This window comes from Sus scrofa, chromosome Y (assembly GCF_054392235.1).
Source record: "Sus scrofa isolate SSC_HxYL_T2T_F1_AM1 chromosome Y, Sscrofa_HxYL_maternal_Yorkshire_Landrace_v2.0, whole genome shotgun sequence".
Classification (NCBI taxonomy): Eukaryota; Metazoa; Chordata; class Mammalia; order Artiodactyla; family Suidae; genus Sus; species Sus scrofa.
Window position 1 is genome coordinate 10271673 of NC_139402.1, and position 22036 is coordinate 10293708.

Here is a 22036-nt window from a genome sequence, read left to right on the forward strand (position 1 = left end):
AACTATGCAAACAAAAAAGTATACAAAAGCCAAATTACTATATTAATTCCACACAAAATAAACTTTAAAAATAGTAACAAAGAGGTACTTTGATGATAAAAAGATCAATACTCAGAAAAACAGAAATCTTCTGAAAGAATATGCAAGACATCAAAGCTAAAAGAACTGAAAAGAAAAATAATTCAACAAGTAGAAATAAGAAATTTCAATGTTAATCTCACTGACAGAACACACAGCAAAATGTGTTGGATGTGAAAGACTTAAACTTAAGCAAGCTGATACATCTGAAACAGGTAAAAAAAAAAAAAAAGGTGTGTGGAAAACATTTCATTGGTTCCTCAAGATTTAAACTTAGACTTATCCTATGACTCAACAATTCACTTCTAGGTGTAGAGTCCAAAGAATTAGAAACTGGTAGTCAAATATCAATAAGGATGACTTTCTGACTAAAATCTTAGGTACTCTAGAGTATCACTAACATAATACTTACGGTTTATTTCACAAGTATATATGACCATATTTGAAGGGGAGTAGAATGTAAAACAGCCCAGGAATATGGGCAATATAAGACAACTATTATAAAATATTCTCAAGTGTACAATGAATACTCACTCATTCAAAAGTCTCAAGATAAGAAACCATATCATAAGTAAATACCATAAAAAGTGAGACCAAAGAGGAAGAGAACCTAGAAAACTATCCTTTACGCTTCTAAGAACCAAAATCTTAATTTTAAATCATGCTTTTAAACACAATATAAGAAAAGGTATCATATGCTCTCAATGAAGAAAACCATACCTAAGAAATACTACCCTATTTCAAACTTTAATTTGTTAAGCTGATCTTTACTGCAGAGTTTTGAATCAGTTTATAACTCTCCTTCTTCACTAACATTCTGGGTCTCTATCTTATATTTAAAGGATGACATGCTTTAAGGGTTGAAAGCAAAATATGCCAGCCCCAAAAATCAACTTGGCAGAGATGGGTTTATGCTGAACTGATTACTGAAAGAAGCCAAGAAAATCTCTGAAAATACAGTAGAGGTTACCTTTCTGTAAGGGACATTTACAAGAGAAAACAACACATTTAAGATGTCTCCCTCTGTACTACAAAGAGAAGGATTCCAAATTACAAGAACCATCAACAGAACCTCAGATTTAAATGTGCATAACAATCGTAACCTCAGTTACTTTGCTTTTCCCTCTTTACTAACTTCCTACCCCCAACATCTCTCTTGCCTTAAGTTATAAATGGTATTTAAAGTGTTGGCTTAGGTCATTTTGGAGTGTTGTGAAATTTTCCTGGATATCTCTCATGTACAATGGAGGTTGTATAGGTTATTATATTTCTTTCTCCTGATGATCTTCTGCAGATTTACAGGTAGAAGGAAAATGAATTTTTCATCCCCTTCAGTACATAGAAATAACTGTGTTATCTCTATACATTAAAAAAAGATTTTGCACTTATCACACTTAAATTTTTACTGTTCTGACTTATCATCTCAATTTATAAGCCATTTATTTGAAGCTTCATATATTGGAAGTTCATATATGCAACAATTAAGCATGAACAGGTAAGCCTTAATTGGTCAATTCAAATAATACTATGAGTTTTCTTAACACAAATCAGCTCTCTGGATATACCATTTCAAAAACTAGCATACAGCATGCATTGCAAACAGGTCAAAGCATCACAAGCTGCAATGCAAAAACAAACTTTAAAATAAAAAACAAAAGGAGTTCCCAGCGTGGCTAAGTGGTTAATAAATCCGACTAGGAACTGTGAGGTTTCGGTTTTGATCCCTGGCCTCGCTCAGTGGGTTAAGGATCTGATGTTGCTGTGAACTGTGATGTAGGCCAGCAGCAGCAACTACAATTAGACCCCTAGCCTGGGAACCTCCATATGCCGTGGGTGTGGCCCTAAAAAGACAAAAGAGAGAAAAAATAAATAAATAAAACATAATAAAATAGAATTAAAAACACATACCTATATCCCAAAAAAAAAAATAATTAATTAATTTCTTGGTTAGCCAAGCACAAAAACTTCATTTTGGTTTAAACAGTGAAGGCTTATAAATAAATTTTATCACCCAAGTCACAACAATTCCTTTTTGAAAATACAGTGTTATTCATACTTTAAATAATGATTGTCAAATATTCCCCATTTTATTTGATTATAAGAGTAATTTCATCTTTGAAAAGAAAACTGAAACTAAGCAAGTTACTATTTATAACCCGTCAGTTCTAAATTGTGCCCAGACAGGAAAACTGTTCCAGAATTTCTTCTAATCTTTATTACCAGTATTGTACCAAATTTTTATATTAACATACATACTGTCGACCTAAGACCCTGAACAGTAATATGTAAACACTAAAAGCATAACTAAAAAGACAATTTTCCTAAAAAGAAAATACTTTTTAATGCATCAAAGACAATTTCTAAATAATAAAACATGACGTTAATTCTATTGTCACTTTTTAACCCAAAAAACAACCTTCGTAAAATGGAAATGAATAATACTTAAATGTCGGCAAAAAGAAACTAAACAGATGATTATCTTAAATCACCATTTAAACGTCACAGAACAAAATACCAATTCTGAAACCATTTTAATAAATTTTTCTCCATGCAAGCAAATCAAATTAAGAAAAAAGTATGCTTTCATCGATTTTAAACTACTTTCATTACTCAAGAACTTTTTTTTGTGTGTGTGTTTTCTCTTTTTTAGGGGCGCACCCTTAGAATACAGTTTCCCAGGCTAGGGGTTGAATCTGAGCTGTTGCTGCCGGCCTACACCAGAGCCTCAGCAACACCAGATCTGAGCCGTATCTTTAGCCTACATCACAACTCCCAACAAAGAAAGATCCTTAATCCACTAAGCAAGGCCAGGGATCGAACAACAACCTCATGGTTCCTAATTGGATTCTTTCCCTTGCACCACGACGGGAACTCCTCAAAAACTTTTCTAAAAAATGTCCCTCAGGGCAAAAGCACACATTATTAAATGGTAAACAAACAACAACTTCCCTACTAATCTTTTTACTAATCAAGAGAACTATCCCAAAACACAAAAAATTTCAATAAAACTACATAGATCACACTAAAAATTAAATAAACAAAAATAGATATGAGGGAGTTTCTGTCATGACACAGTGGTTAACAAATCTGACTAGGAACCATAAGGTTGCGGGTTTGATCCCTGGCCTTGCTCAGTGGGTTGGGGACCTGGCGTTGCTGTGAGCTGTGGTGTAGGTTGCAGATACCGCTCGGATCCCACGTTGCTATGGCTCTGGTGTAGGCCAGTGGCTACAGCTCCGATTAGATCCCTGGCCTGGGAACCACCATATGCCGCGAGAGCGGCCCTAGAAAAGGCAAAAAAACAAAAAAAAGAAAAAAATAGCTATGAGTTACTTAGCAATAGATTACATTCCCAAAGCCTTCAACAGTATTTTATTTTATTTTAATTTTTTTTATTTTTATTTTTTGTCTTTTTGTCTTTTGTTGTTGTTCTTGTTCTTGTTGTTGCTATTTCTTGGGCCGCTCCCGCCGGCATATGGAGGTTCCCAGGCTAGGGGTCGAATAGGAGCTGTAGCCACCGGCCTACGCCAGAGCCACAGCAACGCAGGATCCGAGCCGCGTCTGCAACCTACACCACAGCTCAGGCAACGCCGGATCGTGAACCCACTGAGCAAGGGCAGGGACCGAACCCTCAACCTCATGGTTCCTAGTCGGATTCGTTAACCACTGCGCCACGACGGGAACTCCTCCAACATTTATACTTTAAAAAATTCTTTCAGAGACAAAGAGAAACTAAATATTGGGTTCAAAAGCACTCCTGAAGCCTAGGAAAGTTGAGGGAGAAAGATGCTAATCCATCACAGGGTTTGAAGAAAAATGATGTCCAACTTCACATGTAAGTTATTTTACTGATACATTCAGATTCAAAAGAAAGTAGTCAAGAATCACATGAGAAAATAGAATATTACCCAAAAGAAGAAACTATTGATACACACCACAATGTGGAGAAACATAAAAATTACAGCAAGTGAAAGAAGCCAGGCCAAAAAACAGCACTTACTGAATGGTATCATTTATACAAAATTCTAGAAATGCAATGCATAGTGACAAAAAGAAGATGAGGCCACATTAATGATATGGAAGAGGAGAAGGCAGGAGAAAACATCTGAAGGTAATATGTTCATTATCTTGACTGTGGTGATGCTTTCAAGGATGTAATATATCGAAATTTATAAAGTTGTGCATGTTAAATGTGCTGTTTTAGTTTAATGCCATTTATAGCTCAATAAAGCTAGGAAAGGAGGAAGAGATGGATCCATAAGGTTTCTCCCAGACCCCAAAATATTTCATTGCACTTTTAGGTACTTTAATACTAAGGTTAATGAGTCTTGTCTTAAAGATTCACAAGAATCACAAAGCTAAATGTTTAATTTTTATTTCCATTTCTATTGTGAATGAAAAACATTCATAGTAGTTTAACAAAACATAACGTTATTCAATGAAGCTACAATTCCTCCAAATATATGAAAATTCAAGCCTTCTCATATTTAAAAATGCTACTGTAATTTAAAACATGTTTTCCTTCATAGTTATAAATGAAAATAATTCTTTAAAATTTAAACCCAATACTGCACAGTGTCTAAATAGTTCATACTAAACTCTTACTTGATATTAAGTATTAACAACTGAGGATTTATCATTTGGTTATTCAAGGTTCTGAATAAGTACTTATATACATTACCCATGTAAAGATCACAATTCTTTTTTTCTTCATTATCACACAAAGGTAATAGATTTGGAGTTTCTGTTGTGGTCCAGCAGAAACAATCAGGCTAGTAACCCTGGAGTTGTGCATTTGATCTCTGGCCTCTCAGTGGGTCAAGGATCCTGTCTTGCTGTGGCTGTGGCGTAGACCAGCATTTATAGCTCTGGTTCCACCCCTAGCCTGGGAACCTTCATATGCCATGGATGCAGCCCTAAAGAGCAAAAAAAAATAAAACAAAAAATTAAAGTAATAGATTCACCCATTTTCAAATTTCCATCAGTATATTCAACTTCAACACAAGTTAAAAATTAAGCCTCTACAACATGAAATAACATTACTTTACAGTCAAGATTTTTTCAGTCTATCAGAATTTCTTTTTTTTTCTGTTTTTGGTCTTTTTGCCTTTTCTAGGGCCACTGCAGTGGCACATGGAGGTTCCTAGCTAGGGATCTAATCAGAGGTGTAGCCACCGGCCTACACCAGAGCCAGAGAACGTGGGATCCAAGGTGCGTCTGCAACCTACAGCACAGCTCACGGCAACACTGGATCGTTAACCCACTGAGCAAGGGCAGGGACCGAACCCGCAACCTCATGGTTCCTAGTCGGATTCGTTAACCACTGTGCCACGACGGGAACTGTTGTTTTTTAAAAAGTTACTTCGAAAGTTATTCTGGGAGTTCATGGTGGTGCAGTGGTTAACGAATCCGACTAGGAACCATGAGGTTGTAGGTTCGATCCCTGCCCTTGCTCAGTGGGTAAAGCATCCAGCGTTGCCGTGAGCTGTGGTGTAGGTTGCAGACGCGGCTCGGATCCTGCGTTGCTGTGGCTCTGGCGTAGGCCGGTGGCTACAGCTCCAATTCAACCCCTAGCCTGGGAACCTCCATATGCCGCAGGAGCGGCCCAAGAAATAGCAAAAAAAAGACCAAAAAAAATTAAAAAAATAAAAAACAACAACAAAACCACATGCAGCATACAGAAGTCTCCAGGCTAGGATTGAATCAGACCTGCAGCTACCAGCCTACACCACAGCCACAAAAAGGCAAGAACCAAAGTCCATCTGGCCCTATGGCCAATAGCTCAGGGTAATGTTGGATCCTTAATTCTTAGCCACTGAGAGAGGCCAGGAATTGAACCCACAACCTCATGGATACTGTTTGTGTTCTTAACTAGCTGAGCCACGATGGGAACTTCGATAAAATATTTAAATACTGAGTTTTTTAATAAAAATTAAGAAAAAAAAAAATAGGCAATACCTGGTGGCCTAGCAGTTAAGGGTCCGGCATTATCATTGCTCTGGCTCACTTCACTGCTGCTTAAATACTATCAGAGAAAGTCACTGTTTACTCTCCCAGTGATAAGGTTAACGGAGTAATAATTACCTACATGACCAAAGCTTAATTCGAGTTTTATTAAATGGATTGGATGACAAATTATTACACTATCTCATGGTCATTTTCTGCCTTAAAAACAAAGATAAAAGTGAGATTACAGGTTAAAAAAAAATTTAAGATTACATAAATTCAAGTACAGCTCAGAATTCTCGACAAGAAAAAAAAATTTTTTTAGGCCACACCTGCAGCATAGTTCTCAGGCTAGAGGTGGAAATCAGACCTGCAGCCATGGACCTACATCACAGCTCACCGCAACACCCGATATTTAATCTACCAAGTAAGGTCAGGGATTGAACCTTCAGCCTCATGAACACTAGCTGGGCTTATTACTGCTGAACTACAACAGAAACTGTCAAAAATAACTTAAAAATAAAATTTATTAGCGTTCTACCTATAGTCAGTGCAATAAAAATAACACTGCAGCACTTCAGATTGCTGTGGAGGTGCATGTTCCATCCCCTGCCTGGCAAAAATGAGTTAAAGGATCCAGGGAACTTTTATATGCCTGTGGGTGCAACCAAAACAAAAAAAGCATACATACTTAATACGTCCTTCTGAAATGGAGCAAAAGGTAAGACAAATTCACAGCTACCAGTCTCGGTTAGAAAAGTAAATATCTAATGGAAATATGACCCCCTTCCATGGAATGAAATGAAAGAAAAATATATTTTAACTAGATTTTGCTCAGAAGATTGAAATTACATGGTATTTGTGCAACTGAGATTACATGGTATTTGTGCAATCGTTTACTACGACTAAATAGATCCCAGGTTGCAAAGCACATTTTAGGTTCACGAATGCTGTTGTAAAGCTTGGTAATCTAAGAATTCTACTTTTAAATATCAGTGCTAAATTTTTATTATGCACCATCAAGACACAGTAACCAATGCAAAAGCACGCTTACCGCTAGCGTTTCCTTGTTTATATCTCTTCCCTCCTTCAAAACTCACGTCGTCATTTCCCCACCCACTATTTCCCGCCATCTTGGCCGATGGGGCAGCCATTAACTAAGTGACAGTGCCGATAACTTTTTACACAGATAAACCGAGAAAACTCGCCCGTCTATGTCAGACACCAAAAACAAGGTGCTGGGGGCGGGGGGGGGGCGGGGGATTATTGGCATTGTCAGCAATAAATCTAAGCAGCTAAACCCAAACAAACAGTTTACCCGGTTCGAAAACACACCAATCAGTATACTGGTTCAATACCCAATTCAAACTCTTCACGGTTGCAAAGGATATACAAACTATCCCTTCTGAGAACATGAGTAATTAAAGTTTAAAACGATCACTTAAAAGCAGATCTCTCAAGCCGACCGTCAAAGGGGAAAAAAAGAAAACAACAAAAAAAAAAAGAACAGCGCATGGGAATTTGAAAAATTTCAATCTGCACACGTTCACGACTCTGTGATACTGAAATTCAGGAATCATTTCCTAAAGAAAATGCTCCAAAATAACCGTTAGGCGTTGCCCGAAAACCCCGACGTCTCTGCTGCTCAAGCAACAATACAGAATTTTGCCAGGCAGTAAGCGAGGTATCCAGGTGAGAAGAGAGCAAAATAATTTTTCGTTTTCTGCCACAACGCGCCTCAGTGGCTGCAGGTGGCAAAGACAACAGGGCACAAGCGGGGGACTGCGTTGGCCCCCGAGACTGCCTTACCTTGCCCAACAGAGTTTTAGTCCTGGCGCCATCTTCATGCAGGCTCACGAACCCAAAGAGGCGGCTATGGGAGAAAATACAGACAACTTATTAACGCGTAAGTAAAGCCACTGACCGGTCCCTTCCCCATCCCGAGGCACGGGTGGCAGCAACCACTTGGACGACGCCGCCACCAGAGGTAACTCGAGCTCAAGTTACCCCGATGAGCGGTTGCAGCCGGTCGGTAGCCACGTGGGAGAGTAACAGCGGTCCGTACCTGTCCATTCCGCTAAGCGCCTCCTTCTCTTCGGTTGTCAAGCTGAGGGAACTCTCCTTCGTCTCGCCGCTGGCTTTTCCCGCCGCCATTTTCTTTTCCTCATCACCGAAAACAGCTGCAGCGGCAGCGAGCGACACTCCGCAGGATTTCATTGAAACGCAACAAATGTAAAATTCTCAAGGCCGAAATGTACCAAACCCCAGTCCAGGACGCGAAAAGAAGGTCTTGGCGCTACACACAGGCAAACCAACTTTATAGCAAGCAACGCAGGTGGCGGTGATGAAAAAGCCCAAGCTGATAGCAAAAACAGCGAATACCCACGCTGCGCAACTCGGCTGCCGAGGTCACATCATGGAGTATGCGATGACAGCAGAAAACGCGGAAGCCCGCTGTAATGGAAGACTATCTTAGACTTACAAACTTCGCCAGCACCCGCACAAAGTTGCAATCGTGTCACCGGGCAAACCCCGAGTAACCGTGACGCCCCCACCCCCTAAACCCGGCGCCGCCAATTGATGCGAAGGGCTTGCCTCACGTGACCTTTGTTGACTCACGTCACTTGCGGCTCAACCGAACTTGCTAGATACCCAATCACTCCCACGAAGTCACCGCCGACCCGTACAGGAACCGGAAGGGGCGCAAACTTTCGTGGGTAAATTGGTTAGCGGACTCGCTGATTTGGAAAAGGGTGTGCAACATGTACAGCAAACTGTTCTACATCGTTGTAAAAAATGGAGTGTCTCGGCCTCGTTAATAACAAGCTGAGGAAGGGAATGATGGAGAAGATTGAAACCTAGAAGATACTGCGGCAGACGACAGCACAGATGGAGGACTCATAGCTCTTTTTCAGCTGCGGCACTGACACAGGCGTTGTAATATTATGGAAACTCTCACCACCTGGATCATAACAAGTGTAACACTTGAACCTCCGATCCTGGAAGACAAGACTTTTGGCACCTTTGGAAAATAATAACCACGCGGCCCTAACTAACTCTTCCTGCCGGGTTTCCTATCCCGGGTCGTAAAGGGAGAGGTAAGAACCTTGAGACCACAGCCCACCCACCAGATCCCAGCAGCCTTTCGGGGAGTCTGGCTGACCAGCTAGAACTCCAAACGTTGTTGGTGCCTCCCGCACTGATCCCAAAATGGGCGGGTGATCCAAGCTGCGAAGAAATATTTAAGACCCTAACTGGAGATGCTGTAAGCCTTAGAAAACAAAACGTAACAATACTTTCTTATTTTGCTTTTGTCAGGTTGTAAATAATACAATTGTGGGGAAAATTAGGCCTCTGTAAATTACTTTTCTTAAAACGGGCAACTCTTGTGTGATACTTTATGCAATATCATCTGCGCTGTACCTCCAGTTGTTATTAATTGGGAAAATCCCTTTCTTTTTTTTTTTTGCTTTTTAAGGTCACACCCAACCCCACTCCCAGGGTGGAGTTCGCATCTGAGCTGTTGCTGCTGGGCCTGTGCCCCAGACACAGCAGTGCCAGATCCAAGCTGGGTCTATGACCTATACCACAGCTCACCACATGGCCAAATCCTTAACCTGAGCAAGCCCCAGGATCGGACCGCAACCTCATGGTTCCCAGTTGGATTCCTTTTAGCTGAGCCACGGACGGGAGCTCCTGAAAAATGCTAACTTTTAATAAGTATCTTAAAAAATACTTGTAAGATTAGGAAAATGCTTATTTTTTAAAAATAGTTGCCTGAAATACTTAGTTTTGGGAAAATTTCCCTTGATCTAAAACAGACAAAATGTATTTAAACTTTGATTTACATAAAGAGGAGGACAGTTTATGATAGTTACAGACTAAAGGGCAGAAACAGGTGATTAAGTAGTTGATCCTATTAGGGGATTGTTAAAAAAAAAAAATTGGGGGGTATATAAATTAATGGTAATGCAAGAAAGCAGGCTTGCTTAGCAGCAAAACCATGGAACAGAAGCATGAAATATGCCTCCAGATGATAAAGGAATAGTAAAATGAGACCTACATCTTGTTTAGTGAGGTTAGTAAGCCAGTGATTCCTAGGACATGCTTCTCTGTACACACTAAAAACAAAAACATAGGGAAAAGTGGCAGTCTACTGAAATCTGAGCTGATTTCCCATATGTTAGTGTGTATTATCACCTTTTTGCTCATTTCCATTGTGCCATGACAGTCCCAGTTTGACCAGACAGGGACAAGAAAACTCCCCCCCCCAAACTTGATGATGGAAGCTTGATATCTGCTACTATTTAGAGGAGGAGGAAGAAGGAGGTCTTAATCCCCTTCCCCACTTTTCCTTTGATTTTAGAACTGTAGCTATTAAGTTCTCAGCTTGGCATTCCTTTGCCTTCCTCCTTGTATTTCACACAAATCTCAGAAATGTCCTGTACTGATAAACCCTTTTCTTCTTCTTCTTTTTTTTTTTTTTTTTTTTTGCTCTTTAGGGCCGAAACCTCAGCACATGGAGGTTCCCAGGCTAGGGGCTAAATCAGAGCCATAGCCTCTGGCCTATTCCATAACCACAGCAACGCAGGATTTGAGCAGCATCTGTGACCTACACCACAGCTCACAGCAATGCCAGATCCTCAGCCTGCTGAGAGAGGCCAGGGATTGAACATGCAACCTCATGGTTCCTAGTCAGGTTTGTTGTCCACTGCATCAAGACGGGAACGCTGATAAACTCTTCTTACCTGTCACTCTGTTACTGAATTCTTTCTCTGCTGAAAGAATTACTTTACTTGTCTAAGTCCTAAGACAAATTATGTTGTTTCATTTAGAGATAGATGACTCAATAAATTCTAACACATTTAATGAGGAGCTCTGGAATCCCTAGTATTTTGCACCCGTATTTTCATTGCTCTTTGAAGAATAGTAACTGTACTACCTCTAGTTTAGTAGTTTATAGTCTAGGAGTTGCCGCCGTGGTGCAGTGGTTAATGAATCCAACTAGGAACCATGAGGTTGCGGGTACGGTCCCTGCCCTTGCTCAGTGGATTAAGGATCCGGCATTGCCATGAGCTGTGGTGTAGGGTCAAAGACGTGGCTCGGATCCCACGTTGCTGTGGCTCTGGCGTAGGCCGGTGGCTACAGTGCCGATTCGCCCCCTAGCCTGGGAACCTCCATATGCCACAGGAGCGGCCCAAGGAATAGCAAAAAAACCAAAAAAAAAAAAAAGTTTACTGTCTAATTAATTGCTTCCTCTGAAACACTTCTACTGTATTTTCCTTACTCTATTTGTTAATGATTACAGACAGATTCCTCAGAATGTCTGTAATGAGTAAATTAACTGCAATAAGGTGACCCTCAAGACTGAGGAATTTTTGGCATTTTTAAATACATTTGCACAAGCAGAAATACAGATATTGTGGAATATTTAGGTCATAGTTTATACAGATCTTAAAAGATCACATGACAAAATCATGACTAGATTTATACATACAGTTAAAGTTTGTCCTTTATATTAGCATCAAAAATACTTTCAAGAAGTTCCCTAGGGCTCAGTAAATTAAGGATCTGGCATTATCACTGCAGCAGCTCAGGTCACTGCTGTGCTGTTTTTGATCTCTGGCCCAGGAACTTACACGTTGCGTGAGAGACCAAAAAAAAAAGTTTCAAAAGTCTTTACAGCAAACCTAATTTTTTACCAGTGTTTCCAGTTCTTACTGGTGTCATTGGACCTTGATGAGAGAACTAAATATGGATTTGGATTTGAGAGGTTTGATAAGGAGCCAATTGTGAGTACTTTCATTGTACTTATGGGCATTAACAAGTGGTATGGTCAATTTATTTTTATTTCTAATAGCAGTTAATTGTGGGTTGCCCTGTCTTCTTAGGTTTATAGTTTGGTCCCAACCATTTCCACTATTAATCCAAAAATTGGATTCCAAGTGAATTCCACTTCAATCTCTTGAAGCATTGGTCAAGTTTCCTACTGTGATATTTCTCTTAAAAAAAAAAGAAAAAAAAAAAAGGTGGAGGAGGGAGGGAAAGAAGGAAGGAAAACCTTTAAAAGGAATTTTTTATAAACTTCTGAAACCACTATGGGAAGCAATATGGAGATTCTTCAGAAAACTAAATGCAGAACTACAGTATTATCCAGCAATCCCACTCCTGGAATGTATCCATTCAAAACTGTAATTCAGAAAGTTCCAGGCACCCCTCTCTCTCCATTGCAGCAATATTTACAATAGCCAAGACATGGAAGCAACCTAAATGTTCATCAGCAGGGAAACATATATGCAACTAAAGGTTATCATACTAATGAAGTAAATCAGAAAGAGAAACGCATACCGTATGATATCACTTATGTATGGAATCTATTATTCCATATAGACTTATTGACGGAACAGACCCACAGACATAGAGAACAGATTTATGGTTACCAGGAAGGCGAGGGGGAGGGAAGAAGGATGGATTGGGAGTTTGGGGTCAGCAGATGCGAACTAGTTTATATAGGGTGGATAAACAAGGTTCTCATGAATAGCACGGGGAACTGTATTTAATATCTGTGATTAGCTATAGTAGAAAAGAATAAAAATAAATAAAAGGTATTCCCCTAAGCAGTACCAAATGGACAACTATGGTTTTTCTCAGCTCTTTTTGTTTTCCTTTTCTTCTCATTATGTGTCTTCTGACCACCTCTATTCTGCCTTCTTTCCATTGTTATTGTTTATGTAACTACTTTTGTTTATGGAATGCACAGTGCTTGTGACCCTAAAAAAGTTCACACATGAACTCATTGGCAAAGTTCTGGAGGTAGCAATCAGATCTTCAAAAAATGGTTTGAGGCAGCCAGAAAATGATTTCTTGTGCTCAGTGTTTCACAGACCCAACTGATATACTAAGGCATCACTTACGGCTCCCTGAGAGATTGAATCTCTCCACCTGTTCAGGAGCAAAGTGTGGTTAGTTTCTTTAAATAAAACGTGCTGCAAGAATGAGACATTGAAAATCCCTTCAAAATCATAGAAGCATGCATAGAAAATGAGCAGGTAAATTGTTGTACAGCAGAAATCATCACAACCTCCGTAAATATGCTATACTTCAATAAAACTTTAACCCAAAAAAAAGAAAAGAAAATGAACAAGTAGACAAACATCTACAAATTTGGGCATCGTAGTCATCAATTCAGTGGAGATGGAAGAAAGGCTCATGGAATTATGTTAGCTCCTACCAATGAAACAGGAAGAGTATTAAATGAGCAGATAATATTTTTTTTTTTTTTTTTTGTCTTTTGTCTTTTTGTTGTTGCTATTTCTTGGGCCGCTCCTATGCCAGAGCCACAGCAACGCGGGATCCGAGCCGCTTCTGCAACCTACACCACAGCTCACGGCAACGCCGGATCGTTAACCCACTGAGCAAGGGCAGGGACCGAACCCGCAACCTCATGGTTCCTAGTCGGATTCGTTAACCACTGTGCCACGACGGGAACTCCAGATAATAATTTTTTAAATGCTTTCCAAAAAATTACCATTTCATTCTATGATTTAGCAACCATTTCCCAAAAGTAAATCTCCTATAGGCCATGCTGCTCCAATGTGACCCTTCCTTGGGAAGCTATATAAGTAAATTCATACAGAGTAAAGATTGCTACAAAATTTACCCAAATTTCTACAATGCTTACAAAAGAGCGATCAGGAAAGGCTCTCACAGAAAAGATGGTTAGGCAGGAGCTGTGGGTTGAGGGTATGTGTTGCAGACAGAGGTGACAACGTACATGTAAAAACATATAAGTCAAAGAATGTGGGAGTTAGGTAAATTCAAAAATTACTTGCAAGTATCGCTGTGATGAAGAGAGTGAAGAACCTTAAAGTCAAAATTAGGCAAGACCAGGAAGAGTCTAGAATGGCACACTAAAGAATTATATAACTTTATAATGAAATACTAAAGGTTCTCAAACATCCTTTTAATACCATAAAGCCAATTTCCATACAGAAAAATAATAATGGTGTGGTTATTGTTACTCCTTTTTTGAACAAATTACTTTTCACTGAGGTCAAAGCTGGTACCATGCTCAGTAAGTATCAGTGAGTTGGCTGACAGATATTCCTAGATACCAAAATACTTTTCTTTCCTTTCCTGTTTTTTTTTTTTTTTGCCATTTTAGGGATGCACCTGCAGCATATGGAGACTCCCAGGCTAGGGGTCTAATCTGAGCTGCACCCACCGGCCTACATAACAGCCACAGCAATGTGGGATCCGAGCCACATCTTCGACCTACACCACAGCTCATGGCAACACCAGATCCTTAACCCACTGAGTGAGGCCAGGGATCCAACCTGAAACCTCATAGTTTCTAGTTGGGTTTGTTAACCATTGAGCCACGACGGAAACTCCCCATTTGCTTTAGTCTTGAAATATTTCTTAACAAGTGTTGCACAAGGAGTTCCCGTCATGGCTTGGCGGAAACAATTTGACTAGTGTCCATGAGCATGAAGGTTCGATCCCTGGCTGCACTCAGTGGGTTAAGGATCCAGTGTTGCCATGAGGTGTGGTGTACGTCAAAGATGGGGCTTGGATCTGGTATGGCTGTGGCTGTGGTGTAGCCCATTGGCTACAGCTCTAATTTGATCCCTACTCCAGGCATTTCCATATGCTGCGGGTGACCTTAAAAAGACCAAAAAAAAAGAAAAAATTTGAAAAAGGAAGAAATGGTGTGGCACAAAATGGAAATCTGTATTGTTATTGCTAACTTCAGTAGAAAAAGACCTGTTTTTACATTCCTAAAATACTTAGTAGCTATTAGAATCTTTAATAATATTGTCCCCAAATCTTTAATTGTTCAACACTATCTATTTTTTTGTCTGCCCTACATCATGTGGATTTCCTGGGCCAGAGATCAGATCCAAGGCTCACTCATGATCTAAGCAGCAGCTGTAGCAACATCAGATCCTTAATCCACTGTGCCAGGCTGGATATTGAACCTGTAACACAGTGCTTGCAAGAGGCTGCTGATGCTGTTATGCCACAGTAGGAACTCCTACAACACAACACTGTCTTTTGCCAGAGATTTATTTTTATATGTATGTATATATGTATTTACAGCTGAACCTGCAGCATGTGGAAGTTCCCAGGCCAAAGTGATAATTGAAGCCATAGCTGAGGTCTCTGCTACAGTCAGTGCAACATAGGATCTGAGACACATATGTGATCTACACCACAGCTTACAGCAACATTGATCTTTGACCCACTGAGGGAAGCCAGAGATTGAACCTGCATCCTCGCAAAGACAATGTTGGGTATTTAACCCATGGAGCCACAGTGGGAACTCCCAAAGATTTACAACATTGCTGGTATTGGACTTGTTAAACTTGCTTGTCGTCCAGTTAGTCCAAAATCATATTCACAAATTTGAGGTAGGCATATCTGGTAGTGCTATTGTTTTGTTACATTAAAGTTTTTGACTATTCTGAGCAAATAACCACAATGGGTAGTTCAATAATTTCTAAAATAAGTGCACCAAAAGATGCTTTCCCTTTTTTAAAAAAAGGCCAAAAATAAACAACATATAAAATTTTACAATTTGCTCTTTTTGTATGTGTTGAGAATAAGCGGTCAAATATTTACAGTCTCCCTTCAAACTAGGAGAGTATTTGTCCATTTTTAGGTCTAGTTCCTATGCCAAAAATTTTTAGGGACTTGTAGTTCCCGTTGTGGCTCAGTGGGTTAAGAACCTGACTAGTATCCATGATGATGTGGGTTCAGTCCTTCCTTGGTCTCCTTCAATTGGTTAAGGTTCTGGCGTTGCTGCAAGCTGTGGCATAGATATATAGGCGTGTCTCACATCTGGATCTGGAGCTGCAGCTCCTATTTGACCCCTAGCCTAGGAACTTCCATGCACCACAGGTACGGACCTAAAAAGAAAAAAAAATTTAAGGACTTAAGGGTAGAAAAAAATAAGGCAATTGCAGAAAAGCAAGAGACATTAGTAACCCTAAAAACAAAACAATAATGTTAGAATTTTAAAATTAAGTATATTTTTATCATCCAGTGTCGTGATTAATAATATTCTCTTAAGTTCTAGGCTCCTCAGCCCTCAAGAGATGATAGGTGAGAGAGGGTGTTGAAATTACTCAGCTCCCAAACACTCAGCATCCCACTCTTGCCTTTTGATACACACCACTTTCTGTCTATGGAATGTGTATCTCCCGGGGCACTCTCACTTTCTAAGATGGCCTACATTCTGTCTCTCTCAAGAAATCTCACTTTTCATTTTGCTTCTCATTGGATTCCTTCTGTGCTGAGACACAACGTGAACTTCAGTAAGTCCTGAGACCAAGTGTGTGATTTCAGTGGAAAAACAGTGAGTTCAAGTCCCAGTCTGAGTTGTGCAATTTCAATTGCATCTATATGACCTTCCGGAAAAGACAAAATTACAGAGATAATTATTTCCTAGGGATTTGAAATGGAGAAAACATTGAACAGGGAAAACAAGGGGAATACTTTCAGGAATGAAACAATTACAATTCTATAATGGAAGGTATTGTACATTATACATTTATCAAAACCCACAGAACTTTGCAGTACAAAAACAGAATCTTAGGAGTTCCAGTTGTGACACAGTGGTAAGGAACCCGAATAGTATCCATGAGGATGCAGGTTCAATCCCTGGCCTCGCTCACTGGGCTAAGAATCCAGCATTGCTGTGAACTGTGGTCTAGGTCACAGACACAGCTTGGATCTGGCATTGCTGTGGCTGTGGGGTAGGCCGGCAGCTGTAGCTCCAATTCAACCCTGAGCCTGGGATTGCCGGGGTCCAGCCCCAGCAGCCAGGAGACGACAAACAGGAGGAAGGGCTACAAACAGGCTCAGAAAGAATTGGAGCCAACTCCCTCAGCAAATGCTGCAGATGACCTGTTTATTGAAAGGAGAGTATCAGCATTTATACATTTCACTCTTGTGTATGATTATACAAAACAACAATATGTTTTAGATTTTAAGTAAAGATTACATAGAAAGGAGTTCCCGTCGTGGCGCAGTGGTTAACGAATCCGACTAGGAACCATGAGGTTGCAGGTTCGGTCCCTGCCCTTGCTCAGTGGGTTAACGATCCGGCGTTGCCGTGAGCTGTGGTGTAGGTTGCAGACGCGGCTCGGATCCTGCGTTGCTGTGGCTCTGGTGTAGGCCGGTGGCTACAGCTCCGATTCGACCCCTAGCCTGGGAACCTCCATATGCCGCGGGAGCGGCCCAAGAAATAGCAACAAAAACAACAACAAAAAAGACAAAAGACCAAAAAAAAAAAAAAAAAAAAAAAAAAAAAAAAGATTACATAGAAAATACGTACAGGAGTTCCCGTCGTGGCGCAGTGGTTAACGAATCCGACTAGGAACCATGAGGTTGCGGGTTCGGTCCCTGCCCTTGCTCAGTGGGTTAACGATCCGGCGTTGCCGTGAGCTGTGGTGTAGGTTGCAGACACGCTCGGATCCCGCATTGCTGTGGCTCTGGCGTAGGCCGGTGGCTACAGCTCCGATTCAGCCCCTAGCCTGGGAACCTCCATATGCTGCAGGAGCAGCCCAAGAAATAGCAACAACAACAACAACAAAAGACAAAAAGACAAAAAAAAAAAAAAAAAAAAAAGAAAATACGTACAAACTGTACTTTTATTCTTAGAAAATAAATGTTTAGCAAGCAGAATAATAGGCATCTAATTTTTGCTTCAACAATGATTTGGCATAAGGTGATAGATATTCTTGCCTCAAGCTACCTATTGTGCTCCTATAGCAGGCATGAGCAGCCGTTAATGGGGAGTGGGGTATTCACACCGTGGCTTGCTTTTGAGGTCAGGCTGACCTCAGACCATTAGCAGATTGTGGGAACATAAACTGTCTTAAATAAACCTTATCTATACAGAAATCTTTATTAATTATCAAGTCTATATATCAAAGAATCTTGCCAATTATAAAAATAGTAATTTCCACCTAATGGGTCTCAACAGGTAGCATTTACTGTGGAAAAATATCTTGCCTTATAGTAGCCACGATTGTTGGGCCATGGGCAACACCCAAACCACCCACTAATCTGTCTCCATGGGAGCGGACCAACGTCCAACAAAATCCCCAGGCTTATGTGGAAGTTCTGTGTAATGTTTACTATTACTCCTCTGAAGGGAAACTTCCCATTCTAGGGAAAGTTCTTTATACATAGTTCAATTGTTTTCAACCTATTTCACAAGGGCTTAGGTTTATAAGTAGGTAATGGCCCATACTTGGGTGGAGCCTGAGGAATTTTGAGAAGATTCCCATTTTATGAGCCAAGAATGACTTACAACACACATAAAGGTCAGACAGGAAAGAGGCACAAGAATAGAAGAGGAAATCATTTTTCAGGAATTTTTGCTAAACAGGATCGGCTGGGGGATTCTTCGCAACTGCTTTGCAGCTTCAGTTTCTTCAGCCTCTGCTGTAGCTTTGCTTACAGTTAGGCCTCAGGCAGGATTATTCTTCTTAGCCACTTTGTGACTCCCAGCATGGGATTATTGTTTGGGCCCTTAAAAAGACCTAAAAAATAAAATAGACTCTTAGTGTATACACACGTAACACCCTCACATACTTAAGGGTCAGGAAAGGCCTGTATGGAATGCAAGGTGCTACAAAAGAACATAACTGTATTGCAGAATCCTTTAAGAAAAACTTACTGTGCTGTTCTGACATGAGTAGTAGGAATATGCAGATCTTCTGCTTATCTAAACAGTATCTCAAATTTAATATATTTTAAGAATATTTACCAACAGGGGTTCCCTTGTGTCACAGCAGGTTAAGGATCCACCATCATCATGGCACGAGTCTGAGTCACTGTTGTGGCTCAGGGTTGATCCCTGACCTGGCAACTTCCACATGCCATTGGCATGGACCAAAAAAAGAGTATATACCAACAGATCTGCTCCATAAGAAGAATTCCTCATCTCTGTCAGTGATAAATCCAATCTTAACTGTTTAAGTAAATACATTTGGTGTTATCTTCATATTATATATATAGTATATATATGTATGTGTATGTATATAGTATATATACCATATGTAAATACATGTCATGTAGGTATCTATTATACTACATGATTTCTTTTGGTTAGTCAAAAGAGATACCATTGTACATCTTTCATAAATGCAGTGTGGCCTAAAGTAAACTTTTGAAAAGAGGATACCCATGTATTCCAAATTCAATACTTCTGGAATTGACTTTGTTATCACCCTTGTATGAGGCAACTGTCATTTCTAGGTCAGTTTACAATAGCCTTATTCAGTGGTTTCCCTGATTTCATTGTTGTCTTTTATGACCTCTCATAAGTGCAATAGTCAGAGAGAAACTTTTCAATTTTACCAAGGTCTTTTCACTTCCATTCTCAAAACTTTCAGAGGTTCCGCGTTTCAGAGACAAAGCTGTAGGGTTTACCTGACATGATCTTGTTTAAATCTGTAAACTCATCTCTTTTTCATGAGCATTCTTGGCCTACTTTTATTTCTTAAATATAACCAGGTATAATTCTACCTTTGAAGAAGTTATTCCTTCTTCCTAATGGCCATATGGATGTCACATCCACTCTTTCAAATCTTTGTTCAAATTCAATTCAATTAGGCCAATATGCCTACTCCAGTAAAATTGCAACCTTCCCATTTTCTCTCATAAATTTCAGTCATCTTCACTATATACAGCTCTAGCTTGGCTTTTTTTGTTATAGTTTATCAGTTTCTTGCCTTTGATTTTGAACGTTATTCATTTTCTGTCTCTTCACACTAGAATGTAAGCTCCTGTAGTGCCAGGGTCCTCTAGTTGTTCATTGATATACAAAAAAGCAGTGTCTGCTGTATTGAATAGTGTCTGGCACAACAGCAACAACAACAACAAAAGACAAAAAAAAAAAAAAAAAAAAAGGAGTTCCCATCGTGGTGCAGTGGTTAACGAATCCGACTAGGAACCATGAGGTTGCGGGTTCGGTCCCTGCCCTTGCTCAGTGGGTTAAGGATCCGGCGTTGCCGTGAGCTGTGGTGTAGGTTGCAGACGCGGCTCGGATCCCGAGTTGCTGTGGCTCTGGCGTAGGCTGGTGGCTGCAGCTCCGATTGGACCCCTAGCCTGGGAACCTCCATATGCCGCAGGAGCGGCCCAAGAAATAGCAACAACAGCAACAACAACAACAAAAGACAAAAAAAAAAAAAAAAAAAAAAAAAATGAATAGTGTCTGGCAGCAGGAGTTCAAGAAATATTTACGTTTAAGCAAATTAATCCCCAAGGCAAAATTAAATAAGTATACTTATGAAATAAGTTAATAAGTTGCTGGCTTTTACTGTGAAACTATTTGCTGAATAATGAGGAATTTTAACTTTTACTTATATGACTCTAGAGCATGCAAATGATAGGATCTAAAAGGGAAGCACTGAAACTAGGAAGTTTACAGCAATGTCCTGAGAAAAAGTGTGAGAGAGAAAGAAACCAAAAGCTTGTGCTTGCTCAGATTTCCTAGTCAAATTCACACTTTTGAGATGTAATATTTAGGGACAGAATTTCATTTAGTAATTTAGTACCCAGGTCACACAGAATAGAATGTCCAAACACACACAGACACACACACACAGAAACCAATAAATAGAAGATAGTGTAAGAGTTCCATCATGGCACAGCGGAAACAAAACTGACTGGGAACCATGAAGTTTCAGGTTCAATCCCTGGCCTCATTCAGTGGGTTAAGGATCTGGCGTTGCAGTGAGCTGTAGTGTAGGTCGCAGACATGGCTTGGACCTGGTGTTGATGTGGCTGTGACATACGTTGGCAGCTGTAGCTCTGATTCGACCACTAGCCTGGGAACCACCATATACCATGAGTGCAGTCCTTTAAAAAAAAAAAAAAAAAAAGAAAAAAAAGACGGTGTAATGATCATTCAAGAACAATGGGTAAGAGTCTTTCATAATTGAAGTCATTGGGAACTACAACAAATTTCAAGAAAAATAAAGTATAAAGAAATTCTCGGGAGTTCCCGTCGTGGCGCAGTGGTTAACGAATCCGACTAGGAAACATGAGGTTGCGGGTTCGGTCCCTGCCCTTGCTCAGTGGGTTAGCGTTGCCGTGAGCTGTGGTGTAGGTTGCAGACGCGGCTCGGATCCCGAGTTGCTGTGGCTCTGGCGTAGGCTGGTGGCTGCAGCTCCAATTGGACCCCTAGCCTGGGAACCTCCATATGCTGCGGGAGCGGCCCAAGAAATAGCAACAACAACAACAACAACGACAAAAAGACAAAAGACAAAAAAAAAAAAAAAAAAGAAATTCTCATTGGACTTCCCTTTGTGGCTCAGCAGGTTATGAACCTGACTAGTATCATGAGGATGTGGGTTCAGTCTATGTCTCAGTGGGTTAAGGATCTGGATCTGGCTGCAGCTCCAGTTGACCCCTAGCCTGGAAACTTCCATATGCACAGCTGCAGCTCTAAAAAAGCAAACAAACAAAAAAGAAATTATCTGGAGTTCCCGTCGTGGCTCATTGTAAATTAATCTGACTAGTGTCCATGAGGATGTATCTTCAGTCTCTGGTCTTGCTCAGTGGTTTAAGGAACCAGTGTTGCCATGAGCTGTAATGTAGGTTGCAGATGTGGCTCAGCTGGCATTGCTATGGCTGTGGTTTAGGCTGAAAGGTACAGCTCTGAATCACCCCCTAGCCTGGGAACTTCCATGTGTCAGGTGTGGCCCTAAAAAGATCAAGAAAAAAAAAAAAATGGTAGAAGGGAAGAAAAGGAAAGGAAACTAAAGATAATCCACAATCCAAATGAAATACAGAATTAAGGAACAAATAGGAAAAAATAGAAAACCATAATAAAATGAAAGAAAGAAATGTAAATTTATAAGAAATTACAAAACACAAAGTGAGATAAAGTTCCACTTCTAAGTTGTCAGAATAAAAAAAAAATTTGTGGGGATTTGCTATCCTGGTACAGCAGAAATGAATCCGATTAGTCTCCATGAGGTTGAGTTCCTGG

General features: G+C 40.2%; 1 protein-coding gene across 1 annotated transcript in view; it reads right to left on the reverse strand.

Annotated features, from left to right (window-relative positions):
* LOC110255320 (lysine-specific demethylase 6A) overlaps positions 1–8574 on the reverse strand; it is a 177118-nt gene extending 168544 nt beyond the window's left edge. Inside the window, 2 exon segments of the mRNA XM_085009005.1 lie at positions 7834–7897; positions 8090–8574. Of these exon segments, the coding sequence (XP_084865131.1) occupies positions 7834–7897; positions 8090–8241 (216 nt within the window). The 5' untranslated portion in view covers positions 8242–8574.
* Between the last annotated feature and the right edge of the window lie 13462 nt (positions 8575–22036).